Genomic DNA, 23,470 nt, shown 5'->3' with positions numbered 1-23,470 from the left:
ACACAAAAAGGATACGGACGAGAAAGTCCACGCAGTTGAATCTGGCGAAAATATTACTTCCTCCTCATTATTCGGTCAGGAAACATTCAGTATATCTAATAATTATAGACAGACTTGTGGTATAACTTCCAAAGAAACGAGAATTGTACAGGAATTTTTTCAGTAAATTTACGTTCTTAAGCAATTTGATCTATTTGAACAGTGAAGAAGTTCAAAATAGAGCAAGTTTGTTATTAACGATGTATTCTGGTATCCATTTACGGATTTAACAAGGATAACTCAAGCCTGGCAACTGCCCCGAACAACCAACGCAATTTTACAGGCTTTAAGAAATAAAAAACTTGAACTATCGAAGTAAAATAGGTCTTTATTGATATATTTTTACTACGGATGCGCTAATTTTTAAAATCGTCTACGGGCGCAAATTTTCTTAGTCCACCTCTGAAACTTTGTGTAAAGTCCTGAGCTTTGTTTAAATATGTACGCTAGTTTTCCCGGGGACCTCTTTTAAACAGATAAACTAAATCTTAGGACTCTTTGGCGCTGAATACGAAAACAGAGGACCAGGTGAAATGCTAGAAAACCACTTGAACTGTTGGTAATCGGAAAAAATAGACCGAAAATTTTATAGACCCGGACTATTGTTGTAATTACGAGTTGGTTGGGTCCAGTTTGTTGACTAAAGAGGAGTTGGCGGGGCTCTTAATTTTTTAGACCTTGCGTTCAAAAATGAGAACCTGTTACAGAAATACTTTTCGGCCTATTTTTTCATAAATGCTCCTTAAGCAAAACTTAAAAATCAAGTGAAATTTACAAAATTTGAAAAACGTCCGACAAATTTTTAAGGTACGGAACCCTGAACTCGTACTTTAAACATATCTTCGAACACTTTTCATTAAATTTCCTTTTAAACGAAATATAAAAAAATCAAAATTGGTTCATCCGTTTAGACGCTACGTTACCGCAGACAGACAGACAGATATACACTCATAGTGATTTAACTTATAACATCCCTTTTTTTTATTCGAGGATTTAATACACAACATAGTAGAAGTAATGACAGATGCGATAACAATCAATTAACAATGGTGTCAATATTTACCAATACACTAATCTTGCGAATTTTCAGACATTAGTTCATTAGATGAGTAATATAAGTTCTATAAGCTGGTTATTTTAATTCAATTAACCGAAATATTAAGTCTTCATGCAACAGGATATCGAACGCTTATTATTTAACAAAATCATTTTTACATCACCATTGGATGGCTTTTAGAAAAATCAAAATTTTCATTTATTAGTTTTATTTCTATCCAGAAAATTGACAAGCTGTATAGCAATTACTTTTTCGAAAACTTTACTTTTCCCAGAACTTTTAATTGAATTACTTAATAGTATATTGATGTTTATTGTTAAATGCTGTGACAATTGTATCAAATTAATTTAACAAACTTGTCAATTTCCTTCCTTTGAAATAATAACACTTTATTGTATCCGCATCATCAATTATTATGAATTGTCTAATTGACTTTTCACAATAGTTATAACAGTATCTTATATGTAAATTTCTCAACATTAAGGAAGGAATATCGAATCATTTTATATGTTGTGTACTCGACGTTCAATTTACAGTAAATTGACAGTATATACGCTGTATACAGAGTATCACAAAAAAACTGTCCAAGAAAATCTTGCCAGAGAAAAAAAACTTAAGTCAAAACAAAGTGCTCATTGGTTTAATAGGCTTTTATCCTAAATTTGAAAATTGGTTTACGCTAAGAAGGTATTATTTTAAAAAAAAAATACTATTTACTTTATGTATTAAGCATTTTCAAAAAAACAAATTCAAATGTACTTCTAAAACAGTGTAGAGTGTCATTTAGAGTGACTTGAATGCCATCAAATCCTGACATACAATCATTTTTTTATAAATAAATTACAAGTATACGCAAGCTTAGATGTTTTTGTTTATGTAAGTTTACTTACTGTTTTACTTTCAAACTACATCGACGTATTACTTTCAAACTACATCTGATTGGAGTTTGCTGTCACGTGATCGGATGCATAGTTTCACGAAAAAGATTATCTAAACATAATTATAATCTTTATTCTTTTTCAAATATAATTTTCTTATCTACATATCATGATTAATCATTAAAAACTATTATCCAACCGATTCCTTCTTAGTGGACAAAAGCCTTTTGCCAAATTATAAAAATTAAAGAACTACAAAATTCAAAAATTGGTTTCTCTAACAAAAATTTTTGTGCAATAAGAAATTTAAAAATCCCTTAGGATATTCACTCTTCATGATCATCTTGATTGACTCTTGATTCAAAGTCAATTAACGATTTTCAAAAAATATCTTTCTACTGCTTAAATTCTAGTACCTCCTTTCTATTATGAAAAAATTCGAAAATATCCAACATCCTTACAAACAACAAGTACATAAGAGGAGGTTTACTACTAGATATTACAACTTATGGTTTCTAAGTTATGTAATGAATCGAAATTTTTTAACATCCCTACATGCAAGGAAATAAATAGATTCTTAAAATTTTGCAAGTAGTAACTTTTTTATTGGTTTCTACTTATTTTCGAACACATTACGTTACCCGGTACCAGTGATGAGCAAAGTTACTCTAATTTTACAATCTTGGTCTTGGCCTCATAAGATTTGCTAGACTTAGGTCAAAGCCAAGATAACTCTTGTCTACCAAAGCCAAGACTATGGGTGAGACCATGTTTTTTGCAAGAGTCCCGTGAATAAAAATATAGCACGCCAACGAATATGTCAACATTTATGATTTAGGACAATTCCAGACTCTGCCAAAATTCAATCCAATGCCAATTCAATTCAATTCAATTCAATTGATTCATTCTATTTTTAATTAATGCAAATATTGTACAGCACATGTAATAAAAAGGAATAGGGAAAATGAAAGGGAGGGGAACATATGCAGCTATGGCTGATTATTAATAACTATCCTGGTATTAAACTTTGTGGAAACCAAATTGATAACCATAGGTAGGATAGACCGCACCTGATACAAGAGACCAAATGTCTCCCAAGTATCACTCATAGTGTGATTCAGTTAAGGCATTGAATACAAATGGTAAAAAAACCAAAACCAAGACTTTATGTACAAAACCTTACGAGGCTTCGTTTCAGTTTTGGTTTGTCTCTTCCCTTACCACTGCTAACAGTTTGTTTTAATTACTTTAAAGACTGATAAAGAATTATTTTTAAATGACTCTACATGGTACGAAATGTATGGCGTTTACTACAATGCTGGTATAGGAACAGATAGTATAATATCTATGTTAGCAAAAGTAATATTACATTATTGAATAGGGCTGCTCACCAGCAGTATTGTGATATCGCCGACCGGAATGGGTCTGACGCACATACTACATTGACTCATTCGTCAAAACTATTGCTAGTGTTACTATTCCCTTATTATTTTTTTGCTTTTACGAAGATTAATTGTTTCTATCCAAATTTTAGCCGTGCCCTGGCTTCTACCGTATCTCTATTTTGTGTTAGCCTATACGTGCTCGTGTGATAATGTCAAATGTGTATTATCTATAGTTCAATAATTTCAATTGTAGTTATTACATTTCAGTTTAATATATGATCATCTATCTCAATGGTTAGTATTAGTATTAGTATACATACTACAATGTATAAAATCAATACAACATGCTGGTACTGTGGATTGTGGATGGTTGGTACCCAGAACCGCATAATATACACAACAAATGATAATCAATCGATCATATAATGTTAATGATGCCATCTCGTATCAATTCCATGTAATTAAATTTAATGATAATGACAAACAAAAGGAAGTTGGCTACATCGTATGTACAACTACTATCTGATATAATTGATTCTTTATATTCATATTGTTTTAAAATCTATTTACATTGTAGTGTACTTTGCATTCATACTAGACCACAAGCTATCACCTGAAAAGTGTGTTATTCTAACGCAATGTTTAAGATGTTATCAAACGCGATGTTGAATACATTTGTGTATCCGCTTCGTGCATGAGTTTTATTTCAGGAAGTAACCATATTAACGATTTATTAATATAATTATATGGATGGACATATAAGTCTATGGATAGTATAAATGTTTCACATTGAATATTTAACACTATTTTCTGACAAACTTAAATAAGTAATTATTTTAATTTACCTATAAAAAGTATTATTTACGCAATTTCGTCTCTTATTTTCACTTAATTTCTAATGCAACAAGTTTAATTAATTGTTAATTTTTATTCGATAATTTTAATTTTAAACTATTTACATGTAAATAATTGAAAATTAGTCTTATTTGAAATAAAACGCATGATTTATTGAAAATTGAATAAGATAGCAGGGCTGCGGTCGACTTAGCTGTCCTCTACTCAAAAAATATAATAATAAATGGAAATTTTTTAGTTTTTATCTTCATAATAGAATAATCAAAAATCTAAGACATCATTTCGAAAAATATATTCACCTCTATTTACTTCTGTTGGTAAACATTCTTTCATTTCAAACTTGGCAAGACAAGCAAAAATTCGATGCTCCAAAAGTTTGATAATTAAATCAAAAATACGTACTGTGGCCTTTATTATGTACAAAAATTACAATTAACAAAAAATTAAGCCATTATTATCAAAAGTTTTCCGAATTTAGTTTTATAAACTATTCCTAAAACTAAAAACCTTGCGAAAACTCCTCAAATTTTATCTGGTGTGCGTATTTTAAAGGGTGTGCGTATTAATTTGCATTCAAAAGCCATCCCGAAAACTAAACTTTTGAAAAACAAATTCTTTGGAGGTCAATGTATGAACTTACCAAGCATATTGATCTCCAGTAAAGTATTATCACGAAAAGATTTCACCTATATTGAGAATTTTGCGAAACGCGTATATACACCAACTTTTGGTATGCCAAATGCACTAAGCAAACATAGCACGAAATGTAAAGCGAAGCGCTTTATTTTATTTATAAAGCATTTTCCCATACAATTCCAGTAATCGGAACATCCCTATTATAATTGTGTACCGATTTTCGAGATTCTACTGTTAACTGCTTCATGGTGGGAGCGCAAATAAATCAATAGTGCATAGCATAAATACTAATATTATGTAATTTTACTGCGTTTCCACCATTTATTTATGGTCCAATTGTAAGAGCTGGAGACAATTGGGTTGTTGAATAAAAAAAAAGTCAATTTTTGTATTTTATTTCAATTTTTTATCATAAATAAAATTGAACTTAACTGCGAAAACTTTTTTAAAAGCTGCGTATAATTAAATACTAGTTAATTAAAATGAATAAAATACACAAAACAATTCACAGACTACAAACGTTATTTAGGCACATTGTGCCGTGTTCGTGACGTAGAAGATGTTAAAACATAAACTTTCATGTAGATGTTAATTCATGTTGTTTTATACACACAGTTACGGCTACTCCACCAATCATATTCTAGCTGATTTATATTAAAATATAAAGATGCATATATTTATTTATGCTGCTCATTTTTATTTTATATAAAACTGCATATAATTTTAAAAATTCTTTCTCGTCGAGTTTCCTTATATATTAATAATGATTATACAGTGAAATAAAATCTAAATAAAGAATAAAAAAAATTTTTTTTACGTTTTTCTGTAACACCATTTGTTGAATAATTAATTAAAATGTTAATTTTAACTGAATGCACGAACCTTTTAAAATAAAATTCTTAAATCTTTAAAAAAAAAATAATAAATAATTCTATTAATTTTTATATACAATTCTTAATATAAATCATTACGTCACACGCTGTTTTACGTAAATTTTTTCGTTTCAGTTTCGAAAAAATTTTAAAACTATATAACTTTCAAATTATTAAGAAAAAATAAATATAAAAAACAGTTTTATTATAAAATTATATACGATCTTTTCTTTTTTGACAACAAAAATTTTTGGTCAACAACTCAATTACAAAAATTGCGCCTGAGGCAATAGCGTTAAATATGTTTAATACCAAGTCACCTATTTCATATAAGATCAAGTAATAAAAATCATTGATATACTTTAAAAATAAATACAAAAAAAAAAAAAAAAAACAAAAGAAAAAAACAAAACAAAACAAAAACAAACCAAAAAAAATAAAAAAACAGCAAGAAAATGCAGTAAACAAAAAATGTTTTACAAAGTTTTATTGTAATCCCAAGTATTATTCAATTAAAGATAATTGAAAAAAATACACTCGAACCCAGACTTCTTGGATTCATGTCAAGAGCCCTACCAATTAGGCTATTCGAGTTCCAGACACGAATGCTATTTTTTCAACTCATTGAATATTTTTTAGTTTATCCACTTATTTATTATTATTACTTTTTGTTTTGAGATGGGAAAAAAGTACACACGAACCAGGACTCGAACCCGGACTTCTTGGATGCATGTCAAGCGCCCTACCAATTAGGCTATTCGAGTTCTAGACACGAATGCAATTTTATTTTTCGATTATTATTGAAATATTCGATGAGTTGAAAAAATTGCATTCGTGTCTAGAACTCGAATAGGCTAATTGGTAGGGCGCTAGACATGAATCCAAGAAGTCCGGGTTCGAGTCCCTGGTGCAAGTATATTTTTTTCAATTCTCATTAATTAAGATTACTAGGCAACATATTTGTCAATATTTAGTTTTCACTGTATGCATCATATTTAAAAACATCAATTATAATCGAAGAGACCATGATATAAATAAATATCGTATGCATGATTAAAAGTATACAACAAAAATAGTAATATTATTCAATCCTTGCATATCTCCTTAATAAAATACAAAGTTCTGGAAAATTGATTAAAAAGTTTATTTTGTAGTGGAACATCATAAAGACCTTACAATGTTGTGCAATCGCAACCAGAATCTTATGAATATAATAAATAAATTTTATCCTTCCTATAGTAGTCATATTATGTGTAGTACGTACCTACATTGTCAACCAATATAAATGAATATAATATACCTACCTAAACGTACTGTGTACACATTGGCAAAGTGATCGATCGATTGGTTATTTGAAATTGTGTGAATTGAAGTCTGAGTTTACATAAGGGACAAGTAAATTATTATTATTGGTTAGTTTACATTATACAATTTACTATAATACTTACACCAGCATTAGAATGCTTCTGCAAAATGTGGAAGTAGAAATTGAACATATATGAACTCATATCAGGTCAATCGAGGTCAAAGATCGTATATGAGACATTAATTTTATTCTCCTTTAGATGAGCTAAATTATACATTAGAAACTTTTAAAAATGAATTTACTGACATATTTGACCGCAACAACGTGCCTTTTTTCTTACCCTTTTAAAATGTAATATATTAATTTATTGAGGTTAGCACCAGAAAACATGCTGAAAAGGATGCTCCTGTTTGCAAAAGTAAGTTTATAAGCACCATGGCGTCAGTTTTGTGCGGTACAGGTAAAAATATGGATGCCACACCCCTGCACCAGCAAATATACAGACTCTGCAAAATTATTCGAAGTGAATTAAATAAATTCCTTATAGAAATAAATCAAATAAATAAATAAATGCCGTATAGAAATAAGGGGATTAAAAAAAATTTTGATCTCCTGTCAATTTCCGAAGCCCTACGTATTTATTTCTGTATGGCATTTATGTAATAAACTTATAATACTTATGCGGAGTTAGTATTCAGCAATGCCGTATATATTTGCTGGTACAAGGGTGAGATACCAAGAGGTGTGGCATCCATTTTTTCACCTGTACTCGCCTGTACCGCGCAAAACTGGCGCCATGATGCTTAAACTTACGTTAAGATACATATAAGAGCCTCTTTTCAACGTCTTTCCTGGTTGAGATACCCAGAGATGTGACATCCAGATTTTCATCTGTACCGCGCAATACTGACGCCATGGTGCTTAAACTTACGTTTACATACATATAGGAGCATCTTTTCAACATGTTTTCTGGTGGGCCATTTCAACTAATGGTCTTTCGTTCCAAAATTACAATGACCCTATGTTTCCCAAAATGAAATAGCATAAGAAGTGTTTTTAAATAGATGACAATCAAAAAAGTACAAGGCTAGACCAAAAGAAAACATTCAGGACATAACTAACTATAACGGTAATTACAATGCAGATTTATTATAAATAAATGAATTCTTCATGGCTGAAATTAGAAAATTGAAATATGATGATTGAAATATTATCAGTTTGATATGTAATTTGTCGAATTACAAGGTATACTTTTTAAAAAAGTTTCGAACTACACAGAATTCGCAGCAGTACTCCATAGTCCGACAAATTCGACACCACTTTGCCAAACGTTTGTCAATCTACCGCGGATCTACTGTATAAACATAAATAATAAAAATTACATTTGTATCATAATGATAATCATAATAAGTATAACAATAATGAAAGATAAAAGAGTTAATTAATATTTATGAAGTCCTAAATTTTTAACTCAACTTGTAAATTTTAATTTTATCTCCTATTTATGAGCTGATAAGTACTTTGGATTATTTGGCAACAAATTAAAATATTTCTTTGATGTTATGATATACTGTGCAATTTATTAAAGGAACAAAATTTTTACACAAAATTTTACCTGAATTTCCAACAGCATCTCTCAGAAAAATCATCATTTGGAACTTCAATAGCTCATTTGAAAACTTGTTTTCTAATTTTCGCATCTATGGGTCAAAAATTTGAATCACCCCTTGCCGCTTTGAACGGAGGGTTGAAAGGATGGGAAATTTTTTCCCTTAATTTTATACAAAGATTAGAAGCGTACCAAAATTTTAAAAATTATTTTACAACAAATTTGTTTAAACTACTGAAAGGCTTGTTTACTTTCTTGAAAATTAACTATAAAAAATTCCCGTACGAGCTTTTTGGACCAAGATATTTGCTTTCAAAGCAAAAGTTTAAAATCCTCCATCTTTTGAAATAATCATCACCCTGAAATTTTTTCATATCGTTCGAAAACTTAAACTATCTCCTTTTAAGCGATGACATGTATATGCGTTTTTTCACCAGGCCGCCATGATGAATCTGATCATCTGATCAGGCTCCTTAGAAAACTTCCTAGTTTTGGAATCTATTGTACAAAAATTGTTATCATTCCTTGTCGCTTTGTACGGAAGGTGCAAAGGAAGGAAATCCAGAAGTTCAATTTTGCTTGGGAAGCAAATATCTGGGTCCAAAAAGTTCGAGTGAATTTTTTAAGCTCATTTTCAAGAAAAATAAACAAGTTTCAAAGAGGGTTAAACAAATTTGTTATAAAATAATTTTTAAAATTTTGGTACGCTTTAAACTTTATATAAAATTTAGGGAAAACATTTCTCTCTGCGCAAAGCGCCAAGAGGTGATATTTTGTGTACAAATTTTGTTCTCTTAATAAATTGGCGTAGTGTATTATTCCACACCCAGTGGAACTTTACTCTTTGGACATTCAACAAAATCATATGATAATTAGCTGCACTCAATGGATTCGATATAAACTAATAATAATTCCTATTATTTATAATTGTATTCAAATTGAATATATTTTCATTAAATTATATAGTATCAATCGTTGACCAGTAGCTTTTCGATATTACCTAGGCAGTGACAGTGAGTAGTGACACACATACGTCCACTCACCTAATCAGCATGTGGACTGAACCGGTACGTTGGTTGCCAACTGACAATTTGACAAGTTGACAACTAACCAAATTTAACTATTAGATGATTACGATCAAACCAGTTAAACTGGCCAATTTGTATTATCCATTAATTCAAAATTTAATCTATTAATTAATATAGATATACCATATAATATATGTATATGTTATTACCTGTACAAGATGTTTCAGTAAAAACTGGATTAACTTATACATTATTATATAAATAGCCATGAAAACTTAAAAGAAATCAACTTCTATTAAAAGTCTCCTAACTGGTCCTCCGATATTTTACATAAGAAATTCATTGATTTTCATAATCAAACATTTTCTTTTCGATAATCAATTTAAATTAAGAGTACATAGTTAATCATAAAAATAATTGCTTATTTGAAAATTTCACTAAAAGTGAATAAAAATTTTAAAAAAACATAATTTGCGTGTCTGGTATAATTTAAAAGTATACTGTTAGCAACTCTGTATTGATACCATTTAGGAAACATGGTACAATTTGAAATTTTTATCAAAATAACGTGTATTCTTAATTAAAAATTTGTATGGAATTATTGATTTTATGAAACGCCAATAGTGCAACCGAGGCAGTTCCCCCTGGCCCCGATCCCCACCCTTTTTGATCATTCAGAATTCACCATTGTCGTTCAATTATCCGAATGACTTCAAAGCACTTCTGATGTTCCACATTGTCCCTGTCATTACTGTAAAAAATGAGTAGACTTCTTCTAAATTAAAGTTGATCAAATACTTTTTACAAAACTGAATGGGACAAGATAGACTCATTAATTAGCGATACACTTTATCGAAAATAAACAGCGCGCAAGATTAACTTCAACAAAATAATAAATTATCTTACGTAAAATCTAGGAGAAAGAGATATTAGTTCTTACGTTTTTATGTAACGAAATATTTTGGGAGCACTTGTAAAACGAGTATATCATGAATATCTTGACTGTTTCTACAAGGTAGTGTAAGATGTGAATTTTTTATCGACAAAATTCTGTTATCTTTACTTTCCATAATAATATTATGGTACTTGAACCGGCGAAGATCCGGGTCCCTCTGATAGCCCACATTTAAAGAATATAATTATTCAATGACTGATTCTATTCACATTTCGTGAGCATGTGTAAAAACTATAACAGGCAAAGAGGTAATCTCAAACGAACACAAATACGCCGACATTTTAATGATGTGTATTAGTAGAGATAAAAAAGTCAGTATTGACATAGTTTGTAACGAGCTTTTTTGGCAACTATATTCCTAATATAGCCCAACAACACTTTTTTTTAAATTTAGTTCTTTTTCAGTTCTAGAACCACTTAAATATGACAAATTTATTAAATTTATATACTCATATCGATTTTTAAAAAAAATGTATATAATATAATAAGAATTTATAGTATTTTGAAGTCAAGTGGGCCTTACGAGGTTCCGGGGCTATAGAACGATGAATTTTTGGATGGGTCTCCCAAATTTGATTTTGCCCGGGGTCTTTTTAGCTCTTCTTCTGAAAATAATCGTAGTTTTATAAACATTTAGAAAAGTTTAGAAAAATATATGTGTAGTGCTCCAAACAGCGAAATTTAAATGTCAAAATGTTATAGAATATACAAATCTGATTTTTTGACATCTATATTTTTGACATTTAACCGCCAGAGAAAAATAATTTGAGAAAGAGTGTACTAAGGTATGTTTCAAGAAAATCTACTGATCCATTTGAAGATCATTACTTCTTTCCTAGTTGTTATTGGGTGGAGAATCCTAAACTCAAACACTCTTGATAAAATTACCTTTAAACAAAAAACAACAACAAAATCGGTTATTCCGTTTAGTAGTTATAATGCCACAGAAAGACACACAGGTACACAGACAAGTTAAGCTTATAAAACGCCTGTTTATTTGTTGGAGCTTAAAAACCCACCAGCAATGATAAAACCATCCTGAAACATCCTGTAGATACGCATATATCTATATATTAAATATCCAATTTAACACCAAATTATCTGTTTGATTTCCTAGTAAATAATCTATATTATTTATGTATCAATCTACACCGATGGTTGTACATACGTAGTACTTATGCGGTTTAGATAACTATTTATGATTGAATAGTTTTCGTTTGATAGTTTAACAAAAATTTTTCGTTATAAATTTATTACCACAAACGAGAAATAGTGTGGTGAAAATCCAGTCATTGTTTAATGTAGATAATAGTTATTTTGAAATAGGTATTTAGCTTATTTCACAAACCAACATAAATTGTTGAAAAAAATGTAGATCATTTATAATATCCAAACCTCTAAAATATTTATTTAAATAACAAAAGTGACGCATGAAAAATAGGTTGTATTTTAAAATAGAAGGTAAAAGTAATCCTATTAGACACGATTAATAAATTCAATATCAATACGAAATTCAAAGTTCTTCAACTTTTCTTTGTGAATGATTTCCTTTTGAAGATTTATCTTTTATGATAGTAAATAATTCAGTAAATTATGTTTTAGGACAATTTATTTTTCGGATTTTAAAATGGTATGCGGAAACTACTATACACAAAAAAACCTTACGTTATCAGATTCCTTTCTTCTATGTTTATCAGATTCATTATGTTTTTTCGAAGAGTGGGTATCATAAATGTGAGATGTGATTAACTCTTTTTTTTTAGAATTGAGGAGATAAAGGTCTGCAGGTCCTTTATCCTAAATTGTAGCTGAATAAAAATATGAAGAATTTCAAAATAAAAGAACAAATCAGATAAAATCAGGTAAAATGTACAAAATAAATTGATAGTTCCTACTTTTTAGTGAAAAAATCTCAAACCTAACCAATTTTTATAACAAACGTTGCCTACTCATATTAGAAACTACGTCCTAGAGGAAAAACTCTTTTTTTTCGACGTTTTAGAGCTTTGTTTTACTTTACATCATTTCCAAATTGATCTAAAAAAAGCTAAAAATAGATATGTAAATTGTGATTGCGTCAAGAAAGTGTCTTTTTATGATAACAGCTTCCCGTTCTCCGTTAAGACTTTTACACAACTCTACAGGCACATGGAAAAACAAAAAACACATTACAATTAAAAGCATTTAAAGCAGAAACACATAAATTAACAATTGAAAACAAACAAATGACTGATTTAATTATTGAAATACAATGTAGACAGTGTTGATTACACAATCGTTTGTTTTTTACGTTATAAAAGTACAGAAAAATTGTCACTCTTAGCTAGCCACAGTCATATATATATATATATATATATATATATATATATATATATATATATATATATATATATATATATATATATATATATATATACAACACGACTGTGGGGTTACATACACATACTATATAATTTTCTAAACTAATTTGCACCCTCCCGGGTAAGCGTTTTTTGATAAAGAACTTTTTTACGTTTAACTTTTGGTCTACCTCTAACGGTTTGAAGATGTGTCCTGCGAACTCAAGGCCTAATTGAACTATGTTGCTCATTTACGAACTCAACCTCAATGTTCACGTCCTGTACGTCCTGAGCACGCTATATTTCAGCTTGCTCAGGACGTACAGGCTATCCCTTTTCGTATTTGAGTTATCGTGCTGACGGACGGATCAGAAATGAATTTTATGAAAACCTTTACCAAAATTTTGTTGCTGTAGCATCAATATTTCTAAGCGTTACAGACTTGGGATTAAACTTAGTATACCTTGATAATTGATATATTTTATATATACGTTATATAAAAGTTTAAAAATGCAAAACGATTCAAAAGCAGTTATGATCGTTTCGATTCGATTTTGTTTTATTTGAAGTGATTTGATCGAGAGTGTTCTTAGCTATTTTTGAAGAAAATCTTCACTGCCGTTTGAAGACTTTCCCCTCTTTCTAACCGTTATGGGTTACGGACCTCGAAGCTCAAAATTCAAGCAAACCAAAAAATCTGTATAGGAGCAACGATAGACAGAGAGATACGCTGATATACAGATACATCTCTGCTGTTTTTTCTGAAAGCAATGGTGCTTGAGTTTGGTAAACCTCACCAGTCAACCTCAGTCAAAAATATATTTACATTAAAAGTTAAATTTCATCAAATCAATAGACTACAATACATGTTCCAATATCTAAACTATTCTATTTTTTGTTGTCTTTAAGGTAGGCAATATGGAATATTTAATTTGACAAAACCTATTCGATTTGTATATAGTTTAAATATGCCTCATTCCCCGATATATTTCCGTCTCATTCTATCACAAGTATGATCAAAACAAAATCCTATTTAACTAATGGAATAAACATGAATAGTTTATGTTAAGTACGAGAAAAACCAAATTGAAAAGCTCTTGAACTGGATTATACCAACTGTAAAAAAAACAATACTCAAATTAAAATAAACTACCACATTTATTTTAAAAGTCTTTATTTCATTTTAGACGGGCATAATTTATTTTAAATATACAATGAATACATATTTATGAAAATCTGTATTTAAAAGTATTTTAAGATCAAAGGTAAAAAAATCAATTTTTTGCTATTATCTCGGTTTCTTTTGCTCCAATGGTGGTTAGATAAGAAATTGTATAGCATTATATAAACATAGCATTTGCGACAAATTTTATTTTAAATATTTTTAATGCTCTCAACTATTTTTGAGATGGAGAGCGGTGAGCGCCATAACTGAAGCTGACTGTCTAACTCATTTATACTAATTTTGAGGAACTGCTAGACCTACTAGAAAGATGGTTTTCGGCATTCGACGCGGAATTGCTTAAATATCGGATAAAATTGGAAAACTTCAATTTTTTCATAGTAACCCCCCGTAAAATCGATAAAACACCCCCAAAATTACGTTTTTCTGTTATATACAAGTAAGATGAGATTTTTTACCAATCGATTCAAAATAAAGTCAAATTAACAAAACACTAACATTTAAAAAAATTTCATTGCCCACACCGTGACGGGGAGGCTGTATTTTAAAAATGGAACTTTGAACTTCCGCAGGTTTTGAGCAACTTTTGAGAATGCCGACAACTGCACCTTTCTAGCATATTTAGACGTCCCTTAGAATTTGTATAGATCAGTAAGTGAGTCAGCTTCACTTATGGCACTCACCCTCTATCCCAAAAACGGTTGAGAGCATGAAAATTTCAAATAAAACTTGTCGCTAATTTTATGCCGTATTTCTACCGTTTTTATAACAGATGTGAACTTCATTGGAGCAATAGAAATCGAGATACTCCAAAGAAGAACGCCAAAATGAAGCTTTATACGAAAATTCAGCTTATTATCTCTCATTTCGAGGGTGATTCCTAATTAGACTGGGCTAGTCGACCAAAATCGAATACGAAGATGGATATTCCACAGCAACTTCAGTTTTTGTTATAGAAACTCCAACATTGGGGTCGGTTAAGTCCAAAATGAATCACAGTTTTATTTAAAGATTTAGTTTCAGTAGGCCACCAAACAGTGAGGAGAAGTGTAAAAATAACCTCGCCTCGGTTATTCTTGTCGTTAATCGCCTTCGACTTTTTTCTGTGTAATTTTGAAGTATTAAGTACATTTATCTTAATCAGTTCCCACTTACCATCCAAGGCTTAAAACGCAATATTAATCTCATAAAAATGCCATCGAATGCTACAAAAAAACATGGATGATTGTAACGTCCGAAAAATCAGTTGTGGTGAAAATTTGACCGAACTTATTTTACAACAAACATTAACATATAAGAAGGTTAAACTTAAAACCATAAACTTTATGCATTTACAATGTCTAGTATACTTTACTGTCGATGAATAGGAGGAGAGAGACCTCGTATTATCATAATATGTTGTAATTTATATCCAATTCGTGTATAAGCCACAATGATAAAGCCCCTCTTATAATTAATTTTGTCTAGTCCTTTAATAAAATCTCATAAAAAAAAAATAAAAATAAAAACACAACCCAGTCTCATTAAACTAATTGGCCTCAGATTACATAAATTGTTCATAAAATGAAAATAAAAATTACCAAAGAACTATATAAAAATCCTCACTTATTATTTAGGTTAATAACAATATATGTTAGGCTAGAGCCACTATAATAAAACCAAACTATACTTTTTTATCGCACTTAAAAAAATCGTTGCGCAGATATATTGAAAACTAACCGAATTTCGTCTTAAAAATGCAAATTAAATATTATCAGATATTGAGAATTTATAAAAATTATTTTAACTTATTTCTATAAAAACAAACTTCACCCCGACTCCAAAAATAACAATAATTATAACTACATTATATTATCGTTATTTGTTTACTTTCTAGTGCATTTTTATTTTTTTACTTTTTGAATTCGGTTTTTTTTTTTTTTTTTTTAAAGTTTGTTTATTTTTTATTTTTAGTGAATCTGAAGTACACTAACTAATTTGTCACTTAAAAAAAGAATCATCGGAATTGGTTGGCGTGATATTGAGTTATTCGTCCATTTGTCGCGCACATACTAAATGCAAATTTAAGACTTATATGGTTTTCTCATAGATGCCATTGTCCGAACTGGATCAAATTGAAGTAGGACCACACGGGAAGCACCAGAATCAAATAAAAAAGAATTAAAATCAGTTTACCCAGTCAAAAATTATAAGGAAACAAACATTAAAAAAACAGTCGAGTTGAGACCCTCCTCCTTTTTTGTTTGAATTCGGTTGAAAATTTAAAATAAGTAATAATTTAAAAAGACAAAAAAATACGCTTTTGTAGCTGACTGAACTAAAAAGTAGAAAATAATTTCTATAAGCTCCAAGAAAAAATAGAGTGATTAAGAAAAGAAATCATTTTAACGTAAAAAAAAAGCATGGGATAAAATGATTTTTTGCCTAATCACTCTATTTTTTGTTTGAACTTTGTTTGGAAATTATTTTCTACTTTTTAATTCACCTAGTTACAAAAGCGTGTATTTTTAATTTTTTTAAACTATTCGTGTTTTAGGTTATGGGAAAAATCGATAATCCTTAATATTCTGATTAAGATAATCGAACAAAGGAAATTAAATTACTGTATTGCCATCGGTCCTTGATATATGAGTGAAATTTCAATTCAATCCGACATTTTGAAGTGGGTGAAAATCACGTTCAAAGATTTTGTTAAATAGATATATGTTATATAAGTTGTAATGAAAAGTCTGTTTTAAAAATTAGTAATGTCAGTGGATGATTGAAAAAAAAATTTTTTTTAATCAAAAGATCATTTTCTGTGCATAGCCAATCGTCTGATCAAAAACAATAGCTGATTTATCTTGAAGAGGTAAATTGTTAAAAAAACTATATAACAATTTTTTGTTTCAAAAAAAAAAAAAATAATGGCAAGAATTTAATCAAAAAGTCAAAATAAAAGTCACAAGAAAAAAAAATGATTAGAGTATATTATAGAAAACAAAAATGCCACAAAAAGAAAAAATAAACTAAACTAAAATAAAAATAAATAAATATTTTTAATAAAATAAATATAATATCCTTTGCTTTAAGCCAAAATTCCTTTACAGTGAAAAAAAAAATTGTATATGGGATATACATTGTATAAATATTTTGATAAATTTCGTAAAAACATTCTTTTTGTAGATAACACAGAAAAAAAGTCGATTCAAATACATCACACTCTTGACTTCAGTTACCTTTAAAATATTATTACGTGGGCAATAAATATGCATATTCGACTTCTCGAAAAATAGGATCTGGATTTGTCTTATCCTTGAAAATAAGTCACATTTTTCTTATAAAAACAATCATCCTGACACTACCTAATAGAAAATTGAGTACCAGCAAACTTAGCTTCGTTAACATTTAATAAATGCGTTGGTTCAAGCCGTTCGAAAATACTTATTCGGCCTAAACATTTAACAACAACAGGTTTAGCAACCTTTAACACTATGCATTCAATTATAGTTTGGTAGGTATATTTATATTAAAGTATGAGCAAACCAATCGACTTTTGCAGCGTCAAGATGTATTAGTGTGTTCAGACAATTTGAATTACTGTGTCGAACCTCGGCGGGCGGGATTTGCTGTGTAAAAAATAATTAGAATAAATTTCAGAATTGGTTTCAGGAAAAACTATTATTATTATTATTAAAAAAGTGCTCTTCGGGAGAGATTCAACTCTCATTCCAAATGAATAATAGAGCAGTTTTTTTTAACATCAACACCAAATGATTGGATTTCTTACAATTCTTTCTATATCAAACACGTAAGTCAATCTACCTTTAGCATCAGTCCATTCTCATCGATTGTATATGACCATACAGCTTTGATTAGTTATTCGGCAAACCATTGCAATATTAACATGGAATGTTGAATAGCAACAATATTGTTTATTTGTTGCTGTTGCACCGTTAATTAATATTAGTTATTAATTGATATAATAGTACAATCATCTCAGGGTCCTCGGAATTTAATGAAACAAGCTGTATAATTGTACAAACATTGATTCTTATAATAAAATTGTGGTCCCAAAAGTCAAATATGGTCATGTATCAGCGTTCTTAAATACTTACGGTCAATGGTCGGAATAATAGGTTTTTTGATAATATTTCTTTTCCCTTGGCTTCAATCATATTAGCATTAATTATAAAAGTTTAAGAGAAAAAATTCTCTACAAATTTTGTGCCAAACCTTTTCTATACTTTGAAATATAGAGCGCAGAAGAAGGAGTTTATTATACATCATAATCTTCTATATTCCTATAAATTTCTTTCATTTCCGGTTTGATGTTTTCGGCTTGGTGGATCTTTCTTATTCGAGTTGGTATTACAATTTCTGTAGTGAGCAAACGGTGTGGTATTTTGCTTCAGCAGCAAGGAAGTCATGCTCTTAAAAAACTCGATTTGATCACTGGAAAAAATATTCCACCTTCCTTCTGTTTTATATTTCGTGAAAGATGGGTTGATATTCGAACCAGCATTTATATTATAGTCATTTTCTCCGGATTGAGTGTAATTGGAAACCTAGTTAGGAACTGTGAATTTAAGACTTAATCATTTAAATATGATAAACTGGTAAACCTGGAACGATGAACCTGATAAAATAACTCTCGCGAAGAGCTTGAAATGGCAGAACAAGGTCTCAAACCGAATTTCCATTCTCCATTGAGAGAGTTTAATTTAAAGCTCATTGATGGTTCCAAAGCTAAAGAGACGATGTCCTTGAGAATTTCACTAGAACTTCAATTAATTGTTAGTTCACTAATTATAGGCAACATTTCTACAACTTATAACAAAATTCTAGACAATGGAAGTTATAGTCACAAACTACAAGATAGAGTTACTATCCAGTAGCAAACAGTAAAAAAAACCTGAAATATGTTGTTATGATACAAATTGCTAACGGCTACACAATGTATTAAACCCAATTCGATAAGATCATTGTGAGAGGACCAAATAGAACGACGAACGGAGAGAACGACCAGAAATAAAATGTGTTGTAAACATGGGTATAGCAGACACAACCTTCACAAGTTTGAGAGAAAAATATTAGTTAGAAATATCGAGTACACATATAAAATATAATAGTTTTATCGTTTATATAATGTAGTATCTATCTACCCTAGTTCGATCTATATAATGTATGGAAGACTTTTGTACCTTGGATCACAATATCCATTAATATTTTTTCAAGTCTTTGTACAATTATTCCTGCACATTTTTTAAGAAATTAAATATGAAACAGTTACTGATATCGAATTATTTACAGTTTCCTTTAGAAAACAGTATCAGGGAACAGATAGTACTTTATTGACATATAGAGGAATTTTAAAAAAATTTGTCTTTTTGGCATTCTATGAACGCCCAGTGACAAGTTCGTTCACTCAGAAACAGTAATACTCTGAGTTTTATTTTTCTTTTACTCAAAAACATGATCGTATGAACATCCATTCGTCCGTTTACTTGCACTCTGGTAAATTTTATTCTAAGAAGTATACTATCATCAAGGTACGACAGTCTATCCAACATATATATATATATTTACACTAAATAAAATTCTAGTTCGAAATGATAAAGAAAAAAGTTGAAATTATTTAGCTGTATACATCAAAGCTAATAAAACTGTTACACAATGTGCGAAAGAAAATATTATTTTTGGTAAATGTCATCGCTTTGGTAATCAAGAAATCATTTATATGATTTAATAATAAACTCGCGGAAATAAAGCAGCTAAATTATATTGATGTTGTTGAAGTGTTCAATAAAAAACATACTCTGCAAGATTTTTAACTGAATTATAAAAGGTTTTTTATTTTTTAAACTGCGCCAAGTTTCACTAATTGATATCAATAAAAGAGGTGCTGAAAACGTACATTAAAATTTCTATGCTAAACATATAGTCCGTGGGACAGCACCCTTTTTGTTACATTATTAATACATATCTACTTTTGGCGAGTCTATCAAACTTTCTCTCTTCGACTTTGATAACATAATAAGGTCATATTTGAGCTATTGGTCTGAAAGAACGTAGCAGGGAGTTTGTCAGACAAGATGTAATATTAATAAGTACCTATTAAACAATGGTGGGCTTGTCAAACACCGATGGGTTTGTCTACCACCTCGAGCATGACGTGCTTTTATTATTAAAAGTATTTATGCTTTTCGATACCTATATAGTTCAATTTTGCCGAATTGTTCAATAATTATTAATGTTCACAAATTCCCTGCTGCGTTTTTTTCAGACTGATAGCTTAAATACAAGCTCACAAAACACAGCACAAAAAAATCTTAGAGGGAAAGTTTGGTAAGTTCGCCAAAAAGAAGCTACTCACGACGTTTTAAGTATGTATTGATCATTTATCAAAAAGGGTGCTGTTTCGCAGACAAATAAAAATGTATAGACAGTGTTGATGACCCGATTTTTTGTTTCTTTACGTCATGTAAATAAAAATTTCAACTTGATATCTCTTTTCGTTTTTGAGGTGTCGCGTTGACAGATAGACAACCGAAAACGGACTAATTAAGTCATTTTATGAACACCTGTACCATAATTTTGTTGGTAGCATCAATATTTTCAAACGTTACAAACTTGGGACTAAACTTAATATTCCTTGTATATATTTCATATACATGGTATAATGATAGTTTGTATGACTTATATAGCAGTGTGACATATTTGTGTCCTGTATACACAAACATAAAAGCATAAACACACGAAGCAAACAGCATAAAAACACTAAGAGGCTACATATAATTATAAATACTCTTCATAAAACAGAAGTGACGGAGTTGATAACGTCCCAGGCCGGATACCTAGAGGACCTGGGCTCACGTCCCAGCTTCTGTGTAATTATCTTTCTATTTGTTCAACTAAATTTATAATTAACAAGTGAAAACAAACAATTGACTTCGTTAATTGTTGAAATACCATGTATAGACAGTGTTGATCATTCTATCACATTACACATAATACATGTCACACATACATAACTGATAGTCCTATATAATAGATATACAATTTGCGCTTAATTTGCTCCCTCACGGATAAACAGTAATGCTTACGCAAAAATGTTGTTTATATTTTTTATAAGGAACATTTTTCTCTTTAAACTTTTGTTCTATCTTTAACGGTTTAGAAGATAGGTCCTGCAGACCCTAGACCCAATTGACCTATGTTGCTCATTTACGAACTCGACCTCACTTTTTACGTCCTGGGTACACTGTAAAAATTTCAGCTTGATATCTATTTTCGTTTTTGAGTTATCGGTTTTACATACGGGCGGCCGGACGGATAACCGAAAATGAACTATTTAATACCAAAATTTTGTTCGTAACATCAATATTTTTAAGCGTTACAAACTTGGGACTAAACTTAGTATACCTTGATATATATTACAGATATACATGGTATAATTATGTACTGTTAACTTAATTTTATTATCAACAAGAACTATTTTGATTTTGGAGATCAATAAATTTCTTATGTAAATGTTTCTAATGGTTTCCAAAATGGTACTTAAAAATAAATGGTAAAAGAAATAGACCACGATTAAAAATTTTTTGAAAGTTAATTTGAAAATAATTTAATATTTAAAATTTTATTTCTAAATGAAGGGATCAATGATAAAACTGGTTGTAATTTTTAATAATTAATAATTAAAAATTACAACCCATCAAATAAAAATTTATTGAAAATAAACCTGAATTTTATATCAAAAAGAATAATTTCTAGGAAAAAAAACTACCTATATAAAAATTCTAAAAAAAAATAAATAAATTTTATACACATCAACCTAAAAACCACTCAACACAACTTTAGTGACTTTTTAGTATGTCAGATAATAATTTTCATCTAATATGTGTGTTTTTTTTTCTGTGTGACATAGGTGATAAAATGGCAGCAACATTAAGAAGAATACCACAGAATGGTGTGAATCCAGTAAGATTATATTTTATTAATGTATTTATATATGTAATAATATCATTTTTATTAATGTTACGGTAATAAATTTATATATATACCACATACTTTCACATACATACATTTTTTTTTATTTTCATGAGGTAACACACAAAATAGATAATAATAATAAAAAAATAAACTAAATATTTAATATATTTAAAAAAAAATATTAAAAAATAAATACAAAAAAAAAAAAATCCATATTTATACCTATTTTAGTTAAATTAATAAAATGTATAAAAATTCTGATTTTTCAATTAGGGGGCGTCCATAAATTACGTGAGATGATTAAGGGGGGGAGGGGGTCGAGTCAAATATCATCTAATCTCACGTTGGGGAGAGGGGGGGTCTCGACAAATATCACGCAATTTTTTTTTCTGATTGAAACAAAAAAATATTATACTATTTTGTTGAATTTAATCGAAATTGTATGTACAATTGTATGTAATTCAAATTGTATGTACACGGATTGTCACAAGACGAGCTAATGAGTTACTGTGCGCAAGCGTCAACGGCTTGGAGTGGCTAAATCAGAACGAAGTTGAAGGAGCGGATGATTTTACTGAAAATCACATGGACATGTTGGTTCCAATAGTCTCTCTTGAGACCGCATTCTCCATGGACTGAATTAGAGTAATTCTTTTTTTTAATCACAGTAGACATAATTTAAGTATTCTATTCTTAACTTTTTATTACATTTGTAACTCTCAGCAATATTGATTGGTAGTCTTAACTAGTCGTAAATAAAAGCACAAACCAAATTGTTATTTTCTTTTTACAATAAACAATCTAACGCGTTTACGTAATAAACCCACATTCTGAAAAATCTCACGTGAGATTGGGGGACGGGGGAGGGGGTTGACTAAAACCTCACGACATCTCACCAAGGGGAGAGGGAGGGACAGAAAATTTAAAAAAAGACCTCACGTAATTTATGGACGCCCCCTTATAGGAAGGCTCATATAATTTTTAGGTTTTTCTATAAAATGTGTACTTTAGACTTCAGTCATGCGAGTGTTGATTTAAACGCACGTTTTTCGAACTTTGTACAAAGTCTGATAGTAATAGTTTTTATTGCTAGCCATACTTTTAAAACTTCGAACGTGGTTTTATTTTTTGGTAAAAATTGTGTTACAATTTGATCAATATCCACTTTTATTTTTCTATAAATTGTAAGACAAATATAAAAGTAATTCGGTACGATATTTGACATGACAAAAGGGTGTCCGTCTTTCATTACTCTGTTTCTTGTATTTTATGGAGTGTTGAACAATGAACTCGCCCTTGTTCTTAAAATAACTATAAAAATCATTTTGATATTTATGGTTCAACTTTCTTAATC

The 23,470-nt window shown here is 29.7% G+C and overlaps 1 protein-coding gene across 1 annotated transcript in view; it reads left to right on the top strand.

Moving 5' to 3' along the window:
- The window catches only part of LOC123301245 (sialoadhesin-like), a 333,059-nt gene that overhangs the window by 297,873 nt on the left and 11,716 nt on the right, over positions 1–23,470 (top strand). Inside the window, exon 9 of the mRNA XM_044883980.1 lies at positions 22,052–22,104. Coding sequence (XP_044739915.1) covers positions 22,052–22,104 — 53 coding nt within the window. The remainder of the gene's footprint in view (positions 1–22,051; positions 22,105–23,470) is intronic.

This window comes from Chrysoperla carnea, chromosome 5 (genome assembly GCF_905475395.1).
Source record: "Chrysoperla carnea chromosome 5, inChrCarn1.1, whole genome shotgun sequence".
NCBI lineage: Eukaryota > Metazoa > Arthropoda > Insecta > Neuroptera > Chrysopidae > Chrysoperla > Chrysoperla carnea.
Note: the sequence above shows the minus strand (reverse complement) of the source record. Positions and strands in the feature narration are given on the sequence as shown.